The sequence below is a fragment of the Quercus robur genome, chromosome 6 (assembly GCF_932294415.1).
Source record: "Quercus robur chromosome 6, dhQueRobu3.1, whole genome shotgun sequence".
Classification (NCBI taxonomy): domain Eukaryota; kingdom Viridiplantae; phylum Streptophyta; class Magnoliopsida; order Fagales; family Fagaceae; genus Quercus; species Quercus robur.
The window spans coordinates 40,046,392-40,062,577 of NC_065539.1; the positions used below are offsets into that span (position 1 = coordinate 40,046,392).

The following is a 16,186-nucleotide window of genomic DNA, read 5'->3' on the forward strand; positions in this document are numbered from 1 at the left end:
TAAGTTTAGAAACATGCCTAAATGCATATCTAATTCCACAAGAAGTTTAAATGTCACCTTGTGATAGGTGCATCTAAATTTTATTTTTTTCCAACAAGAACTCATGATAGTTGCATGTGTAAATACTTAAATCCAATCACAGATTAATACCTAAGCATATGAAATTAGGTATAAGTTTGTGTGTGATCTTAGGTTGATTCAATATATTAAAGTTTTGTAAAGGGTTCAAAGTGGAAGAGGTTGCCCAGGAGTGGACAAAAAAATACTTAGAAGTGTATTTGGTAAAAGGATTTTTTATTATATTGGCACAAAAAGGAGGAGCACAACGAAGGAGAGAAGAAGATTTGGAAAAGAAAAGGGGAAAGAGGGGAAATATAGAACTTTGTGCATAAATTTTTATGTTGTCATATGAGAACTTCAGCACAAATTTGAATATAACTGAAAAATGAGAAAAGAAAATCCACTATTGCAATTTATTTATAAACTTTTTTGCCATAATTGTTATATGATAGGGTATGAGTGGTGAAGAAAAAATAATAGATCCATATGTAAGTGATAAACAACTATTCATAATTTGCTATGTTAGAATTGTAACAAAAAAAATGATAAAAAAATGTGTGGTCTTAAAACAACTCAAAGGAGAATCCTCATCTTGGGTATTCTCATTTTTGTTTTAGAAAATGAGGTAAAAATAAATAAATAAATAAAAGTATTCTAACGAATTACGCCTTTTTTAGTAGAGTTATTAAACAACTCATTTTGAAATTTTAAACAACATTATAAATATTTTAACACACATATATTTCAAAAAATTACAAACAACATTAATCAAATTCCTATGTCAAACAGCCCATAGATTTCAAGAACCCAAAATTGCATACCAAACACTCTTTTTCTTTTTTTTTTTCCTTTTTGTCAAATATATTTTTCACTTAGAAAGTCGTGAAATGCGTTTTTTTTTTTTTTTTTTTTAATAAAGATAACTATAACAAAAGTACAAAACCAAAAAAGATATTTTTTTGTTCACGCAAAAAAGGACAAAATAACGCCAGCATCAGATTTGCACCGAGGATATCTGTCTCAGCATGTTCATGGGCGCACCTAGGCCCTGCAGGTATGTAATTTAATTACGCCTAATTATATTATAGCTGCTAATCAGTGCATAATAATACCAACCCAGAGACCCAAAAACCATGGCCCAGAGATTCCCTCTTCTTCCATTTCTTGTGCTCTGCCTTTGCTCCTCTGCATCAATCATAGGCATAGCTCATCAACATGAGGATTCCACAACCCAAACCATGGAGGATTTTTCTGGCTACCCAATTCACGACCAGCACTCTTTCATCCAAAACTTTGCTTCTTCTTCACTGTCTGTTGACACTGAAAGTTTACAGAACCAGGTACGGAACGGAAATTTGTATATGGGTTCATTGCTATGGGTTTTCATTTGCTTCACAGTTTAACTTGCTGGGTTTTCTTCTGAGGGATTTTATATGACTATGAGTGTGACGTGACACTCATAGTGTGTGTGTGTGTGTTGTTGATTAGTCTTTAGAGTTATTAATGATGCAAAATATGTTCATTAGATCGATGAACTTGCGACTTTCTCGGATACTCCTGCCCCATCAGTGACTAGGATCCTGTACACTGAGAAGGATGTTTTGGCTCGCAGGTATGCAACTTAACACAACAAGGCCTTGATATACAAGGAGTCAAATGCATGAATAAGAAATTCATTTTCTGATTTTGATTTTAACAAATGAATTTCACTTTAAATGACACTAATAAGTTGTTTTGTCTAAACATATACTAGAAAGTCTGGCATGCTACAAAAGGTTGTGGTTTGTTTGTTAAGTATGTGTGAGGAAATAGTTCGTTTGTTATTGCTTTTATTTTTATAATTTTGATACATCTTAGGTGGGGGAGGGGGACTTGAATCTATGCATTCTTTGGAAACATTAGGAAGTGCTAGTTGGCCTACAGGCCACTGGCTTGTTGTTGAGTTGCCTAAGCAGAAAATCTCAGGGCAGGTTGGGATCCCATGAAGATTGAATTGCCCCATTTTTATTTCATGTAGGAGGTATTTGTGATCACCACCTTGAATTGGGCCATTTCTGAAACAGCAACCACTTACATACTACCTGAGTAAGAACTTGATATGTGTCCTAGTTAAATCATAAAAACAGGAGTGCTATTGATTTATAGTTCCCTCCGGCAATCATGATCTCTCATGCTGATTGGTCCATACATATCCCTGTACTTAACACCATGTTGTGTTTGGCACCATGTTAAGGTTTGGGTTATGCATGTGACATGTGGCCTAATCAATGTGCAATGGGCAATCAATTGTAATTGACTTTAACATTTTTTTTCCATGAAAATGATCACACGCTATTAATTTTGGTAGTGATTCCAATTTCCTTGTGTCATTTAATTAGAAATGATAAGTTCATACATTTCAATTTCATTATTGTTTTTTGATGAATGAGGTAGATGTTTATAGGATGACCAAATGTGTAACGACTCAAGGAAAGCGCCAACCACGTCTGTACTTATTCCCCAAAAGGACTGGTCAAGTTGTACTTGGGGCTCTTTGTAGTCACTTGTATATCCAAGATCCATCTTGTAAACACCCGATGTCAGACTTAGCACACACCCGCACAACACACTCATATGATCCAATCCATATAATCTGGGGTATCACAAAATGCACCCTAGCAGAGGAGTCTTTTCTGGTCTTGGAATATCGAGCATGTTTTGATGTATATACTGTGTATACAATTTAATAGATTGATTATTTAGCATCACTAGATGTGGAATATTGTAGCAATATTAGTGTATATGAGTACAACTGTGCAATAAATAGCCTTGTTTACTAGGTAGGTCTTTTTTACATACATGGTAAAGTTTATTTAGGACTAAACTCTGCATGTAATCAAAGTGAATACATATTCTTCAATATCGATAACATTGGGGACAAAGAAAACAAAAAGACACTTTGTGATTTACATGGTAATAAAAATTCTAGATTCTTCTTGTCATGGGGCTTTTCCTTCCCTCTACTTTTTTTTTTTCTTGGGATTTTCTTGAAATTCATACCTAAGATCCATCTTCATATGATTTATTTGTAACAATTAACTGCAGGTACATCAAAAACTTGATGGGAATCTCTGGTCTCTTTGTCAGAGAAGATGCCGTTGGTAACATATTTGGCCGTTGGTGAGTGTATGACTATATCTTTAAAAGATAGTTGTAATTAACTGTTTGCCATGCTAAAATGTGAAAGATATATTGTAGGGCCCTCATCTAAACTGAATTCAACTAAAAAAATTACTAAGTTCCTACTACTTGAGGTTTGGCTAGACAAGTAGGTTGCTATTTTCAGATTTATAGTGTAGAACAGCACCACCTTGTCACATATGTAAAGCATTATTTTTCTTCTATTTGAGATTACTTCAGGTTTCTTGGCCAGTGGGAATCTTAAATTGACACCGAAAAATGTAAAGTCATCAGCAGATGTCATTGTCACTTATTTTCCATTTTCTTATAAGTGGTCTAACTTTTAGCTCCATCTGCTGGTATTTCATGATACTTAAGCTTTACTATAATTTAAGTTGCTCTCCACAGATAGCCAACCCCAAAATTGTCAGACTAAGGGTTGGTTGTTCTTCTCTCCACAGCCAAAACTGAAATCAGAGTTTTATAATTAGCTTTTTTGTGCATATTTAAGCTCATATTTGCATCTCTGCCTTGATTTACTTGTAAAATTGTTCATTATCATAATATATTATTAAAGGGTCAAACTTAGGTACAATACTATGGGTGTAGTACATTAGGCTCCCCAATTAAATACAAACAAATAGTTGCATTGAATTTAATTGTCTTTAGAAAAGAAAATATTGTTTGTGTTTCATTGGTCAATACAACCACGTGTCTAAATTTAATTGGGGAACCAAATGTAATGCACCTAAGGTACCATACTTAAGTTTTTCCATTTATTAAATGGCTTTGACTAAGCTATATAATGCAGGGATGGGTATGAGCCAAACCTTCCTGCAGTAGCAACAGGTTCTCACATTGATGCTATCCCATACTCTGGAAAGTATGATGGAGTCGTTGGTGTTTTAGGTGCTATAGAAGCTATCAATTCACTAAAGAGGTTTGTAACTTTCTGTTTGATGTTAAAGTGGGTCTTCTAAAATAATAAAAATCAATTATAATCTTAAGAATATTTCTGTGCAGGTGAACCTGATAGATTTTAGCAACTTGAATTAAAACACAAATCTGTTAACCATATAAGATATGCATATTTAATATACATATATTCTGTGCCATGGTAATCTTGGGATTGAGCTGATAATTACATGAACATCACCAAAACTAGAAAAAGTGGGGTCCTAAAAGGAGAGTTAATGACAGCATGACCTGCTAATTTTGAAGTACCCAGCAGGATATTTGAAAGTTTGGTCATCTTGACTTGGTGGCAGACCTATCCATTCATCCAAACATGACCCAAAAGCCTCCTGAAATTGGGTTCTGGCACTTTCCCCCCACCCCCCTGCCCGCCCATCTTTTTGTCCACTATCATTTGAAGTTATAGCTGGACATCCCAAGGATGCAAACAGCTGTCCTGTTATCTGAATTCATAAATTTGAAATGATAATTTTTTATTTTTCTATGTTTTTGCAAAATTATCGATATTATAAATTTTATAACCTTCTTTCTAACAAAGTGTTTTGTTGGGGGTAAAGCCATAAAGGAGAGGAGAAGAGGTTGGGGGTGTCCCCAATCTTGTTTGGGTGTTTTTCGGAGTTGAGGGGAAAAGAATTTAATAGGATTTGGAGGAGTACCTTAACACCTCAAACGCCCTCCCCTCCACCTCCTTCCCTTTTTAGAGGGAGAGGACTTTTGATCTGTCCTTTCCCTTTTACCCTTAATAATATATTAAAATTTAAATGATGTCAAAAAAAAAAATATATATATATATATATATATATCAATATTGTCTAAATAAACCTCTATCACATGTTTTATTCTATTGCCAATTTATATAATAATTTTACCTTCTAATCTGTTTTTTGCCCTACAACCAAACAAGGATGGGGATACATACTCCTCTCTCCTTCCTTTTGGTTTTTAGAATATCCAAACAAAGGAAATGGATAGCTATTCCCTCCCCTCTCTTCTCTTCTCTTCTCCCAACCCTTCTTATCATCTACTCTTCTCTCTCTTAAAACTTCCAAACTTAGCTGAGTTTATGTGCAAGTTCCTTTTAACTTTCTGGTCCTTGAAAGTTAATATGTATGGCTATTATTTTGGTCTATGATTTATTGACTGGAAGTTTCCACAGATCTGGTTTTAAACCTAGAAGGTCACTGGAAATTATCTTATTCACCTCAGAAGAGCCTACTCGCTTTGGGATCAGCTGCTTGGGAAGGTCACTCTATTGACAATATCTCTCTATATGCTTGTGCTAATGTTTTCTAATTACCCTTTTTTCTGAATTTTCCTTCACCATATATTCTCAACTTTAACTTGTTAAATTTATTGTTAAAAACCACAAAAAAAATTTCATGTCTTGGAGATGGAAGTTTGATTTTATCATCCCATTCTCTTGTTTGGGGTTCCTCATACATTATCTTAAATTTGCAGCCGCTTATTGGCAGGAAGCGAGGTACTTCTGAAAGCTCTGCAAACAACAGTTGATGGTCAAAATAAATCCTTTCTAGATGCTGCTAGAGCTGCTGGATATGCTAAAGATCAAGATGACTTATCCAGTGTGTTTTTAAGGAAAGGAAGTTACTCTGCTTTTGTGGAATTGCATATAGAGCAGGGCCCAATTCTGGAAGAAGAAGGTAAGATAATTTCACTGCTGATGTTAACCTTATGTTCACTATTTATTTTAAATTCCCATCAATCCATTTTGTTTTCAATCCAGGTATTTCTATTGGGATAGTAACCGCCATTGCAGCCCCTGCAAGTATAAAAGTTGAATTTGAAGGCAATGGAGGCCATGCGGGCGCTGTCCTAATGCCAAATAGGTGATTTGCCTAGAAGTGACCACTTCTTTCCTGGCTGCAGTAAATAACACCATGAACTTATGCACCTTTCTCATGGCAGAGTTCACTAAATATTTTCTTTTTCAAATTTTCATCTGCAAGATATTTCTATCATTTTAATAGCTAGAACTAGACATATTTTATGCATTTTTCCACTTTGAGATCCTCAGTGATATATATATATATATATATATATTTGTTGATTACATAGTTCCTTGTTTGCTATCTTCATTCCTTTTATTCCCCCTCCCCCCTATCTGTCCACTTGAAGAACAATCCCTTATAAATGAAAGTAATTCCAATAAATTGTGTAGTTAGAGTTGATAAAAATCATTCCCTGCTGGAAAATTTTGAGTTATTCTAGAATTATATCATTTTTACAATCTTATACAATCTTATCTATTATTATGCTTGTTTGTTTCAACAAGAGTGACTAATTTTGTGTTCATCACTTGGATCAGAAATGATGCGGGACTAGCAGCAGCAGAGTTGGCACTTGCTGTTGAGAAACATGTATTAGAATCTGGCTCTATTGATACTGTTGGTACAGTTGGTAAGCCACGCTTTCTTTGTAACTAGGTATTGGCTTTTGTTGTTGTTGTTGTTGTTGTTGTTGTTGTAGTTGGTTTTTTTTTTTTTTTTTTTTTTTTTTTTTTTTTTTTTTTTTAAATTTAAATTGCATATTTTGCAAAGCAGTTTCCTCTTTTTTTGCTATATTTATTATTGTAGACCTTTGTATAAATTTATACTTCCTGTTTCCAAGGTATTTTGGAGCTGCATCCTGGAGCAATTAACAGCATCCCGAGTAAATCACACCTAGAAATTGGTACTATTTATACCAGTATATTGAGAATGTTTTTGTCCATGGTTTTTAATACCTTATCTTGTTCTTAATGGTTTTTTAGTTGGTATAAAGTGTTCATAGATATGATTAAATATGATCCAATCATGCTTTTCCTGCCCCAAATACTGCATTAGGTGTTAATTTATATAATTGCTTTGATATCTCTATTTTGATTCACCCCCCCCCCCCCCCTTTGGTTTTGGCAGACACAAGAGACATTGATGAACAACGAAGAAACAATGTAATTGAGAAGATTTATCAATCTGCAATTAAAATAGAAAAAGACCGTGGGGTCAGGCTATCCGAATTTAAAATTGTAAATCAGGATCCACCAGCACTTTCTGATAAATCAATAACTGAGGCAATGGAAGCTGCATCAAAAGAGTTAAACCTACCACACAAGCTGATGATTAGCAGAGCTTACCATGATTCACTATTTATGGCCAGGTATGACTTATGAGAGAGAGAGACAGAAGCAACACACTTTATCTACACATGGCTTTCATATTGAAAATCATGTACCTTATTAATCAGATATCTCCAATATCTCATTTAGATAAATCAGAATTATTTTATTTAGACAATGCAATTATCAGATTTTTTCAATGAAGGAATCGTTTTATAAGGCTGGTGAAAAAATGCTGGAATTTATAGTCCAAAATAGCCAATACCAGATTTGTTAACATTATGCCATGTGAGGCAACCTTTGAGTGTGTGTGCTACAAAAGATGTGCCACTGCAATAAAGGTGCTCAAATTTTTATGACTTAGTTGTGATACAGACGCAATAAATAATTGTGCAATATGCGTTTTTTAGGGAATTCAGATGATAAAAAAAATGCCATTGCTCATATCTTACTACAAATAGCTGCTGATCATGCATTTTAACATTCATGCAGAGTATCCCCAATGGGCATGATATTTATCCCATGTTACAAAGGTATGGACTGTTTTCTCTTTTCCTACATCAAATGCTGTGATACCACATTTCCTTTATTTTTCTTAGAAAACCAATGGAACTTTTCTTTAAGATTTTGTTTCAAATTATTAGGAACCTATCTGAAACAACTAGTTACATCATCTTTCATCAGCTAATGTATTTGAGATAGTATTGAGGAAAGCATGTCTGTTGCCATTGAATCTTTTGCTTTTGTATTTGAAACAACTAGTTACATCATCTTTCATCGGCTAATGTATTTGAGATAGTCATTGAGGAAAGCATGTCTGTTGCCACTGAATCTTTTGGTTTTGTGTTGGAATTGTAGCTCACCTATATTATATGCGTGTGATAGGCTAACAAACTTAACTTCCAAACTAAGATAAAAATAAATAAATAAAAAAGAGTGCAAAAATATATACACAAGTACATCTCAATGGCATGGGGTAACACAGGCATATACAGAACCACCAATGGACACAAATAAGCATGTCAACTTGCTGCAATTTGGTGCTTAAGCTATGAACATAAGCAGAGACGGAACTAGTAAGGGGCTGAGGGGGCTGTGGCCCCCTACCCCCCACCCCCACCAGAATTTTTTAAAAATAGTAATAGTATATACATTTAATGAATAGTTTAACAATTGAGCCCAAAATGATTATTTTTGGCCCCCCTCCTCCCAATGAGTTACAAATTGGCTCATGAAAATGATAAAACCCAACTAGCAAACAATTATATTACAACATCTGTGTTATTGTATTGGCTGTTTCTTATTCTTTCTTCTTAGATCCAAGCTATTTTTTTATGAGTGTTAAGATTGACTATTTGAATTTTTGTGAATAAGATATGACTATTTTTGCTAAAAAGAAAAAAAAAATGCGCAAAGCAAAAAAGAAGAAAGATAGATGAATACAAATTACAAACCAAGTTAATGTACTTGTAGTGAGTGAAGTGGGGTGCACGGGTGGCCATTAATCAGTGTGTGGGGTGGGATGGCAGGTGTGTTTGGCTATTAATTTTTAACTTAAAATTTTTTTTTTTAGCTTACTACTTACTAGTTGTTGTTGGTTGTTTATTAGTAAAATAGTTTAAGTTTATGGGGGGTATTATGGAATTGAATAGTTGTGTTAATAAATTGGTGCTAATGTGTATTGTATAGCCATTAGTATTACAAATTTTACTACATAAATTTTTGTTGCAAAGTTTAGTACAAAATCAACTATAGATAATTTTTGTTATTTAAAAGAATGTTGAATTCTATTTTTAAATGATTAAGGTAAAATGTATTAATAAACGATTATTTTATTTCTCCTCTCTTTTGTTGATATTTTCTTAACATTAAATATATGCTAATTTGTATTTTAAAGAATTTTTTTTTATTGAGGCTTTGCGCCCCCCCCAAAATTTAGATCTTGGTTCCGTCCTTGTACATAAGTAAATTGATTTTGCAGGTTACAGCCACAAGCCTGAAGAATATGCCTCCCATCAGGATATAGCAAATGGGGTGAAGGTATTAGCACTGACCCTTGCAAAGTTGTCCCTGAACTGAGCCATCATCCATAGTTAAGATTGAATACAAGGGTGCACCGTGTACTTCCTTCGTCATAGGATGTGTAGTAGGAATACTTTTCATAAATCATTTGAATGTATTCCATGCTAGAGTAGCCTTGTTATATTATATAAGCTTACCAATCATACAGTGTCATTGATAAATTTGATTTCCTCTTTGACATAGAAAGAAAATTGTGAAATATTGCGTCCAACTACTCCGAAATGCTGGTCCTTTTGTATTAAGTTTGCTCAAAAAATTAAGTGATAACTCAATGGTAACAACATCATTTGTAATGCGATATATTTGTGGTTCACATTTCCACATCTCTCCCTCCCCACTACCTACCTATCAAAAAAAAATTGATCAATAAATTTCAACCATATTAGAACGATAAAATTTAACTCATGTTCCCTGTTTTGATGTAGCAGTTTCACTTTTCTTTTCCTTTTGTTTGTTTGTTTGTTTGTTTGATTTTTTTTTTTTTTTTTGAGAAATAAAGAAAGGGGTGCAACACGAGGACTTCCCAGGTCACTTCAAATCCTATGCTTGAGAACATATGTTAGTGTGTTTCGCTTTTTAGCATAGTGGTTAACTTCTACAATTTTCTAATACAAAAATATCAAGTGTTGTCATCATTGTTTTCGTTCTTCAATTTGATGCATAAACTTACGTGTATGATACCTCAATAATGTACAAATTAAACAATACACCTAAAAGCTCAAATCTCTCTTTAATGTGTCATTAATTTTTAAAAAAATTTACATGTTGTTGCTCTTAATTTTGTTTTTACTGTCACCTTGATTCATGATTCATTTACATCAATTTTCACTTTTGTTTAGTCAGAATTCTCAATTTGAACAAGTAATTCAAAAAATGTTTTAATTAATTATTTTCATGCTATTTGTACAAGTTTCATATTTTTGTTTAAATCAATAGTGTTTTGGATCTTTCTCTAATGTCAAATTTGTTTTTTATGAGCCTTAACTTTTTTGTCTGATTTTTAAGGTCTAATGATAAAAGGAAGGTGTTGATGCCCATTTTTTTGCAAATCCATATTCAAAAGCTCATGAAGAAGAAAGCCCAATGAAAAGCAAGACCCAAAGGCCCACCAAGAAGACCAAAGAGCAAGAGAGGTCCAAAGAAATAAATGCAAGGGAAAGCAATCTATAGCAAAACGCAAATCTGCCGCAGATTACAGATCTGCCGTAGAAACAGATCTGCTACATAATACAGTTCCCTGATAGAATAGCTTCGGCAAACAAAGACAAAGTGGGCCTAAGACCCTTTTGATCCAGTCAACATTATCTGGCCCATAAAGGCCCAAATTCTTTTGTATAAAAGTATAAGCGTGAAAACTGATATGAAGAAGCATGATGAAAAGAAACAAGGAATGACAGGAAGTGTCAGCAGCAGGAATCACGTGAAGAAAAGAAAAGTCAAACCAAAGGAAAATGACAAACATAGCAGGAAACGCATGAAGAAATAAGACAAAACACGCAGTAAACCAAAACAAAACTAATCTGCTACGGCAGAAACGGCGTGGGAGACAAACACAGAAGACAATGGAGCAAGCACAGAAGGGTCGGGGCATCACCAACCTGTACCCAGCCAATACAAGGGAGGTGGGCCCACAGTCAAGGGGATTCAGAGGGCATGATTTGGTGGTGGAGGAAAAAGGGGGTCTATATTTGGTTTTCTGCCGTAACTTCTTTTGGAAAAGATATCTTGCTGGGATGGTATCTTACCCAAAAGAAATAATAAATGGTTGAGACCATCTGATGCATGTCATAGAGCTAGGTAGTGAGGTAGAGGTATACAGCAGGAACAAACAAAAGGGAATTTTGTCGTGAAATAGGTAGTGGTGCAGCAAACATGAACTGAACAATGGCAGTGGTCTGGGCAACCAATGGGTGAGTGGGTAATCTTGAAAGGATGTCCACAACAAATCAAAAACAGTTGGTGAAGCCCTAGGGGTAAAAGGGAGAAATCTCATTGAATTAGTTGGCTATAAAAGGAAGGTAACCAGGCAGAAAAAGAAAGAGGGAATGGAAGAGGAAAAACAAAGGAAGAAAAGGAAAAACAGGGGAAGAGAGAAAAAACACCGAAAGAGAGAAACCCAATGGAGGGAAGCACTTAAGGGAGGAAAACTCATGGTAAAAGAGTAGTAAGCACCCAGAGAGAGGTACCCAGGAAAAGGAAAGTCCAAAAAGGGAGAACAACCCACGGCAGGAAAGTAATAAGAAACTAAGAGTAAAGAAAGAACGTAGAGAAAGAAAGAAAGTGGTAAAACAAAGAGAAAATACGGCAGGAATAGGGGCATGCATCAATAGACCATCTTTTCCCTCCCTCTTAGCAAACCCACTTTTTGATGTCCCCAAAAGTAATAGCTAGTAGCCATTGAGGCCTATTCTCCAAAATGCACAACTTTGATGGCAAAAGCCTATGATAAGGTTATTCAAGTTGGGGTTTGGGTTCTTTCTTGATTTACTTATCCTATGAGAAGATTCAATACTTGATTTTGATTGCAAATATATTTGATTTATCTCATTATAAATTATATCTGCTGTATTTAGTCATCCTGCCATAGCACGTTTTTATCACGTCTGCTGCATCAATTGTCCTGCTGTGGTATCTTTACTTTTTGTACTAGTTATTCTGTTGTAGCACCGTTTCATTATCTGTATTGTGTTAGTTATTATACTAGCTAAACCTTTTCTGCGGAAGCTTTTTTCTTTATTTGTTATTACGTATTTCACTGTTGACACAAACTAATCATTATCCTGCCATAAGTATATATATACATATATCTTGTTTCTCATGTTCTGCAAAATATATTTTATATATATATGTGAATATGTATAAGTATATATACTCATATATATATATGTATATATTTGAGAATATGCTAACCCATTTAAACTAACATTTGTTTGATGAGTATTTTCTTTGGGTTTTAGATTTGTTTATGTGCAGGAAGTAGAAAAGTATTTCTGTAGTAAAGACAAAGAGTAGTCATTCACATTGCAAAAGGTTTTACTGCACAACAGAAGGCTTTAAAACATAGCAAACAGCTTTAAAGCACATCAGGAAGCTCTATTGCACAGTAGAAATTTTGCTACATAGCAAAAAAGTCAATCCTGCAATAGAAACTGGAGAAAAGTTCCTTTTGCGGTAGAAACTGGAGAAAAGTTACTTTTGCGATAGAAATAGAGGATAAGCACCACGTTCTGCCCGCCGTAAGCGTGCTCCTGGTAGACGAGACATAGTTTGCGAACAAGTTGGACCAAATTGAGTTGCAGTTGGACTGGTCTCAACTCCCTTACTCAGAATACTTGAACCCAATACCGCAGGAGGCAACCCAGCCCACTTTAACCACAAAAAAGCCCACTACAGAAGGAAAAGACCAAAAAAAAAATTTGAAAGAATGAAATAATAAAAAGGCTAAAAATGCAATTTGAAGTTTTAAATTTAGGCATTTGACCATATGATCTTTCAATTTGGACCCATTTTATAAAGTTGTCAATGTCAGTATTCCATCAGTCCTTCACATTTTACACCATTTTTAACCCATTAAAAAAAAAAAAAAATCTTAGCATATCTCATGCCATACGGTTCTATGAATTTAAGTTGGGAAAATTACAGTAAACCCACCTGTAGTTTGGCTTGTTTTCACTTTGCCTACCTGTGATTTAAAATTTAACACTTTGCCCACCTGAACTTCAATCCATTTGCTATCCATTACTCACCTCACCCTTAGACGTTAGGAAAACACATTTTTAATACAAATTAGAATATAACACGGATCAAAAACACGAACCATTGAAACTTTTCCTCACGAGCCCTAGAAACACGAAAAACCCCATTTGAACAAAGACACAAAGCTTCATTTTTATTAGTTTCATGAAGTGGGTGGAAAGTTGGGTTTTTTAAGCCTCTTGGTGGTTCTATTGCAGTGAAATTTCGGATTTAATATATTCATTGTCCATATTTTTAGTTTCACTAGCTTTTGTTCAAGTGAGTTTTTAATATTTTTTTGAATGATTCATTTCATTGTGAAGCATTTGATAATGGGGTTTGTTTCAAGGACTAGATTGCCATGGCTTTTGGCGGTCTTATTGATGTAGTGATTTTTGTTCAGTTGTGGTGGGGGTAGTCTTTGGATTTTGAGAAAATGGGTTGTGCTAACTCCAAAATTGATAAAAATGAAGCTTTGTGTCTTTGTAAAGAATAGAAGAGATTCATCAAGCAGGCCATTGATTCAAGGTATGCTCTAGCAGCTGCTCATGTCTCTTACACACAATCCCTTAGAAACATTGGTATTGCTCTTCGGCGGTATGCTGAGGCCGAGGCCTTAATTAGATGGGGGTTTTTATGCCAACAAGGAAATCTGATGTTGGGTTGAGTAGTAGTGGGAATTTGAGTTCTAGGTCGAGGGAGGCTTCAAAATTGAATGGTATGTTGAAGAAGTTGTAGGGCATAGACAATCACAAAGGGTTTCTAATCAATGAAATGTTATTGATGAACATGTGGAAGTGAGTAGTAGTGGTAAGTCTTTGGATGAAGTGGATTTAACAGATGATGAAAAGTCCTTGGATGAAGTGGATTTAATAGATGATGAAAAGTCTTTGGATGAAGTTCTTAAGCAATCAAAAACCCTAACTTTTTTATTTTTGTTATGTTTGTTTTTCCCTAAAAGTATGTTTTTCTAACAGCAAAAGGAGAGGCGGGTAATAGATCCCTAACGAAAATTAACTCAGATGGACAAAGTGTTAAGTTTTGAACCACGGGTAGGTAAAGCGAAAACGGGCCTAGACACCCATAGGTGGGTTTACTGTAACTTCCCCATTTAAGTTAAGAGGAATGAATAAAAAAACTAAAGACAGTTTCTAAACATATAAAAGCACTTCAAATGTGAGTTACAGTTGACTCAATTGGTAAAATTCATTATTATCGAATAAATTTTTTAGAGAAAATTATATTTTATCACCCTAAACTATACTTTAGATTACACTTTGCAACTTAAACTATTCAAATGCACGCTTTATACCCTAAACTATGATGCTTATTACACTTTACACATCAACGTTAGTTTTACTGTTAAGTTAGACAAAAATTAATAGCATATGATTTTTGCTTAGGTAACACACTGTTTAAAGACCAAACCACCCTTTCCGCAAGCAATTAAAAACAAAAGTTTTTTTATTTACTTATTTAGCTCTTTCTCTCTCTCACGTGCATAAGCTTGTTTCTTTTTTTTTTTTTTTCTTTTTTCCAGCTAATGGATTCAAGGATTATATGAGATTTGTTAAGAGTGAAATTCTCATTAACTTGCATAATGATACACGGGTCTATTCCTTATATACAGTGCAGAAACTAACTACCTAACTTAACAGCTATAACAAACTTCTTAACAGAAAATTAAACATACACATGCACCACTAATGCTATTTACAAGACTAACTAAACTATACAGTTTAAGCAATAAAAAGACTAAAGCTGCAAGTCGTTTAGCTAGGACTCTCTATAGGTCTGCTTTGCTCTGATTCCTCTTCTTGCTGCTCTAAGTCTTCTTCCTACCTGTAATCTTTAATACTCCCCCTCAAGATGGGCACTATAAGAATGAATACTTAGGATCCCCATCTTGACAATAAAGGCTGAAAATTGATTCAAATTTAAAGCTTTTGTTAACAAGTCTGTCAATTGAGATTGACTTCTAATATCCATCAACCTTATAAACCCAGCTTATACTTTATCTCTCACAATATGACAATTTATTTCAATATGTTTTGTACATTCATGGAACATAGGATTGGATCCTATGTGAATTGCTACCTCACTGTCATTGATCAATAGAGCAGCTTTGTCACATTTCACATTCAAATCTTTAAGTAAATATAGAATCCAGGTCACCTCACATACAGCCACAGCCATTGACCTGCTTCTGCAGTAGATCTAGATACAGTATGTTGCTTCTTAGACTTCCAAGAGATCAATGATTCACTAAGAAATATACAAAACCCTGTAATAGACCTTCTAAAATCTAAATAAGTTGCCCAATCTACATCTGCAAAAGCCTTTATATGCAATGGAGAGTTTGATGGCAAAAACAAACCTTGGCCTGCAGTTCCTTTGATGTATTGAATGACCCTAAATTCTGCTTTCAAATGAGGCTTTCTAGGCTTAGACATAAATTGACTTAACCTATGCACAAAATATGTAATATCTAGCCAACTAATGGTTAAGAACAACAGTCTACTTATTAACATTCTATACATCCTAGCATCATGTAACAACTCACCATCATCCTTGCTCAACTTTAGATTGACTTCCATAGGAGTTCTAACGGGTTTACATCCAAGCATCCCAACATCATGAACAATTTCAAGTGCATACTTCCTTTGACACAATGAGATGCCCTTCCTTGATCTTGCCACTTCCAAACCCAAGAAATACTTCAAATTGCCTAAATCCTTTGGCTTGAAATGCTTATCCAGAAACAACTTGAGATCTTCCACATCTTTAGGATCATTAATAGCAATAAGTATGTCATCAACATAAACCAAAAGTGTCATGAAAAATCTATCATTCTATTAATGAATAAAGAATAATCTGCCTTGAATTGTACAAACCCATGCTGCAGTAATGTGATTAAAAATTTTGAAAACCACTATCTTGATGCTTGTTTGTAGGGGCGTGCATGGGTCGAGTTGAGGGGATTTTTTGACCCAACCTACCATTGTGGGTCAAAAAAATTCAACCCAACACAACCCATCACAAGTCCAACGCAACTCACAT

The 16,186-nt window shown here is 34.5% G+C and overlaps 2 protein-coding genes across 3 annotated transcripts; one reads left to right on the forward strand and one right to left on the reverse strand.

Moving 5' to 3' along the window:
• Positions 1 to 1,047: 1,047 nt before the first annotated feature.
• On the forward strand, positions 1,048 to 9,712 carry LOC126688726 (ureidoglycolate hydrolase). Of its 2 annotated transcripts, XM_050383523.1 has the most exons (12): positions 1,049 to 1,400; positions 1,587 to 1,672; positions 3,145 to 3,219; positions 4,031 to 4,159; positions 5,351 to 5,437; positions 5,653 to 5,855; positions 5,939 to 6,041; positions 6,521 to 6,612; positions 6,823 to 6,885; positions 7,110 to 7,350; positions 7,802 to 7,842; positions 9,291 to 9,712. In XM_050383523.1, the coding sequence occupies exons 1-12, from the start codon at positions 1,194 to 1,196 to the stop codon at positions 9,386 to 9,388; spliced, it is 1,425 nt and encodes a 474-aa protein (XP_050239480.1). In that variant the 5' UTR covers positions 1,049 to 1,193; the 3' UTR covers positions 9,389 to 9,712. The 2 variants fall into 2 exon arrangements, with proteins under 2 accessions (XP_050239481.1, XP_050239480.1); XM_050383524.1 differs by lacking the exon at positions 5,351 to 5,437 and having other exon boundaries at positions 1,048 to 1,400.
• A 5,585-nt stretch (positions 9,713 to 15,297) lies between these two features.
• On the reverse strand, positions 15,298 to 15,963 carry LOC126690183 (uncharacterized mitochondrial protein AtMg00810-like). The gene has a single exon (XM_050385310.1). The coding sequence runs from the start codon at positions 15,961 to 15,963 to the stop codon at positions 15,298 to 15,300; it is 666 nt and encodes a 221-aa protein (XP_050241267.1).
• Positions 15,964 to 16,186: the final 223 nt, after the last annotated feature.

Bases quoted from the DNA above. Each gene is read 5' to 3' on its own strand.
- LOC126690183 (XM_050385310.1), bottom strand. From the start codon at position 15,963: ATGACACTTTTGGTTTATGTTGATGACATACTTATTGCTATTAATGAT.
- LOC126688726 (XM_050383523.1), top strand. From the start codon at position 1,194: ATGGCCCAGAGATTCCCTCTTCTTCCATTTCTTGTGCTCTGCCTTTGC. The intron at 1,401-1,586 runs GTACGGAACGGA...TATGTTCATTAG, and splicing joins CTGAAAGTTTACAGAACCAG to ATCGATGAACTTGCGACTTT. The intron at 5,438-5,652 runs GTCACTCTATTG...TTAAATTTGCAG, and splicing joins GGGATCAGCTGCTTGGGAAG to CCGCTTATTGGCAGGAAGCG.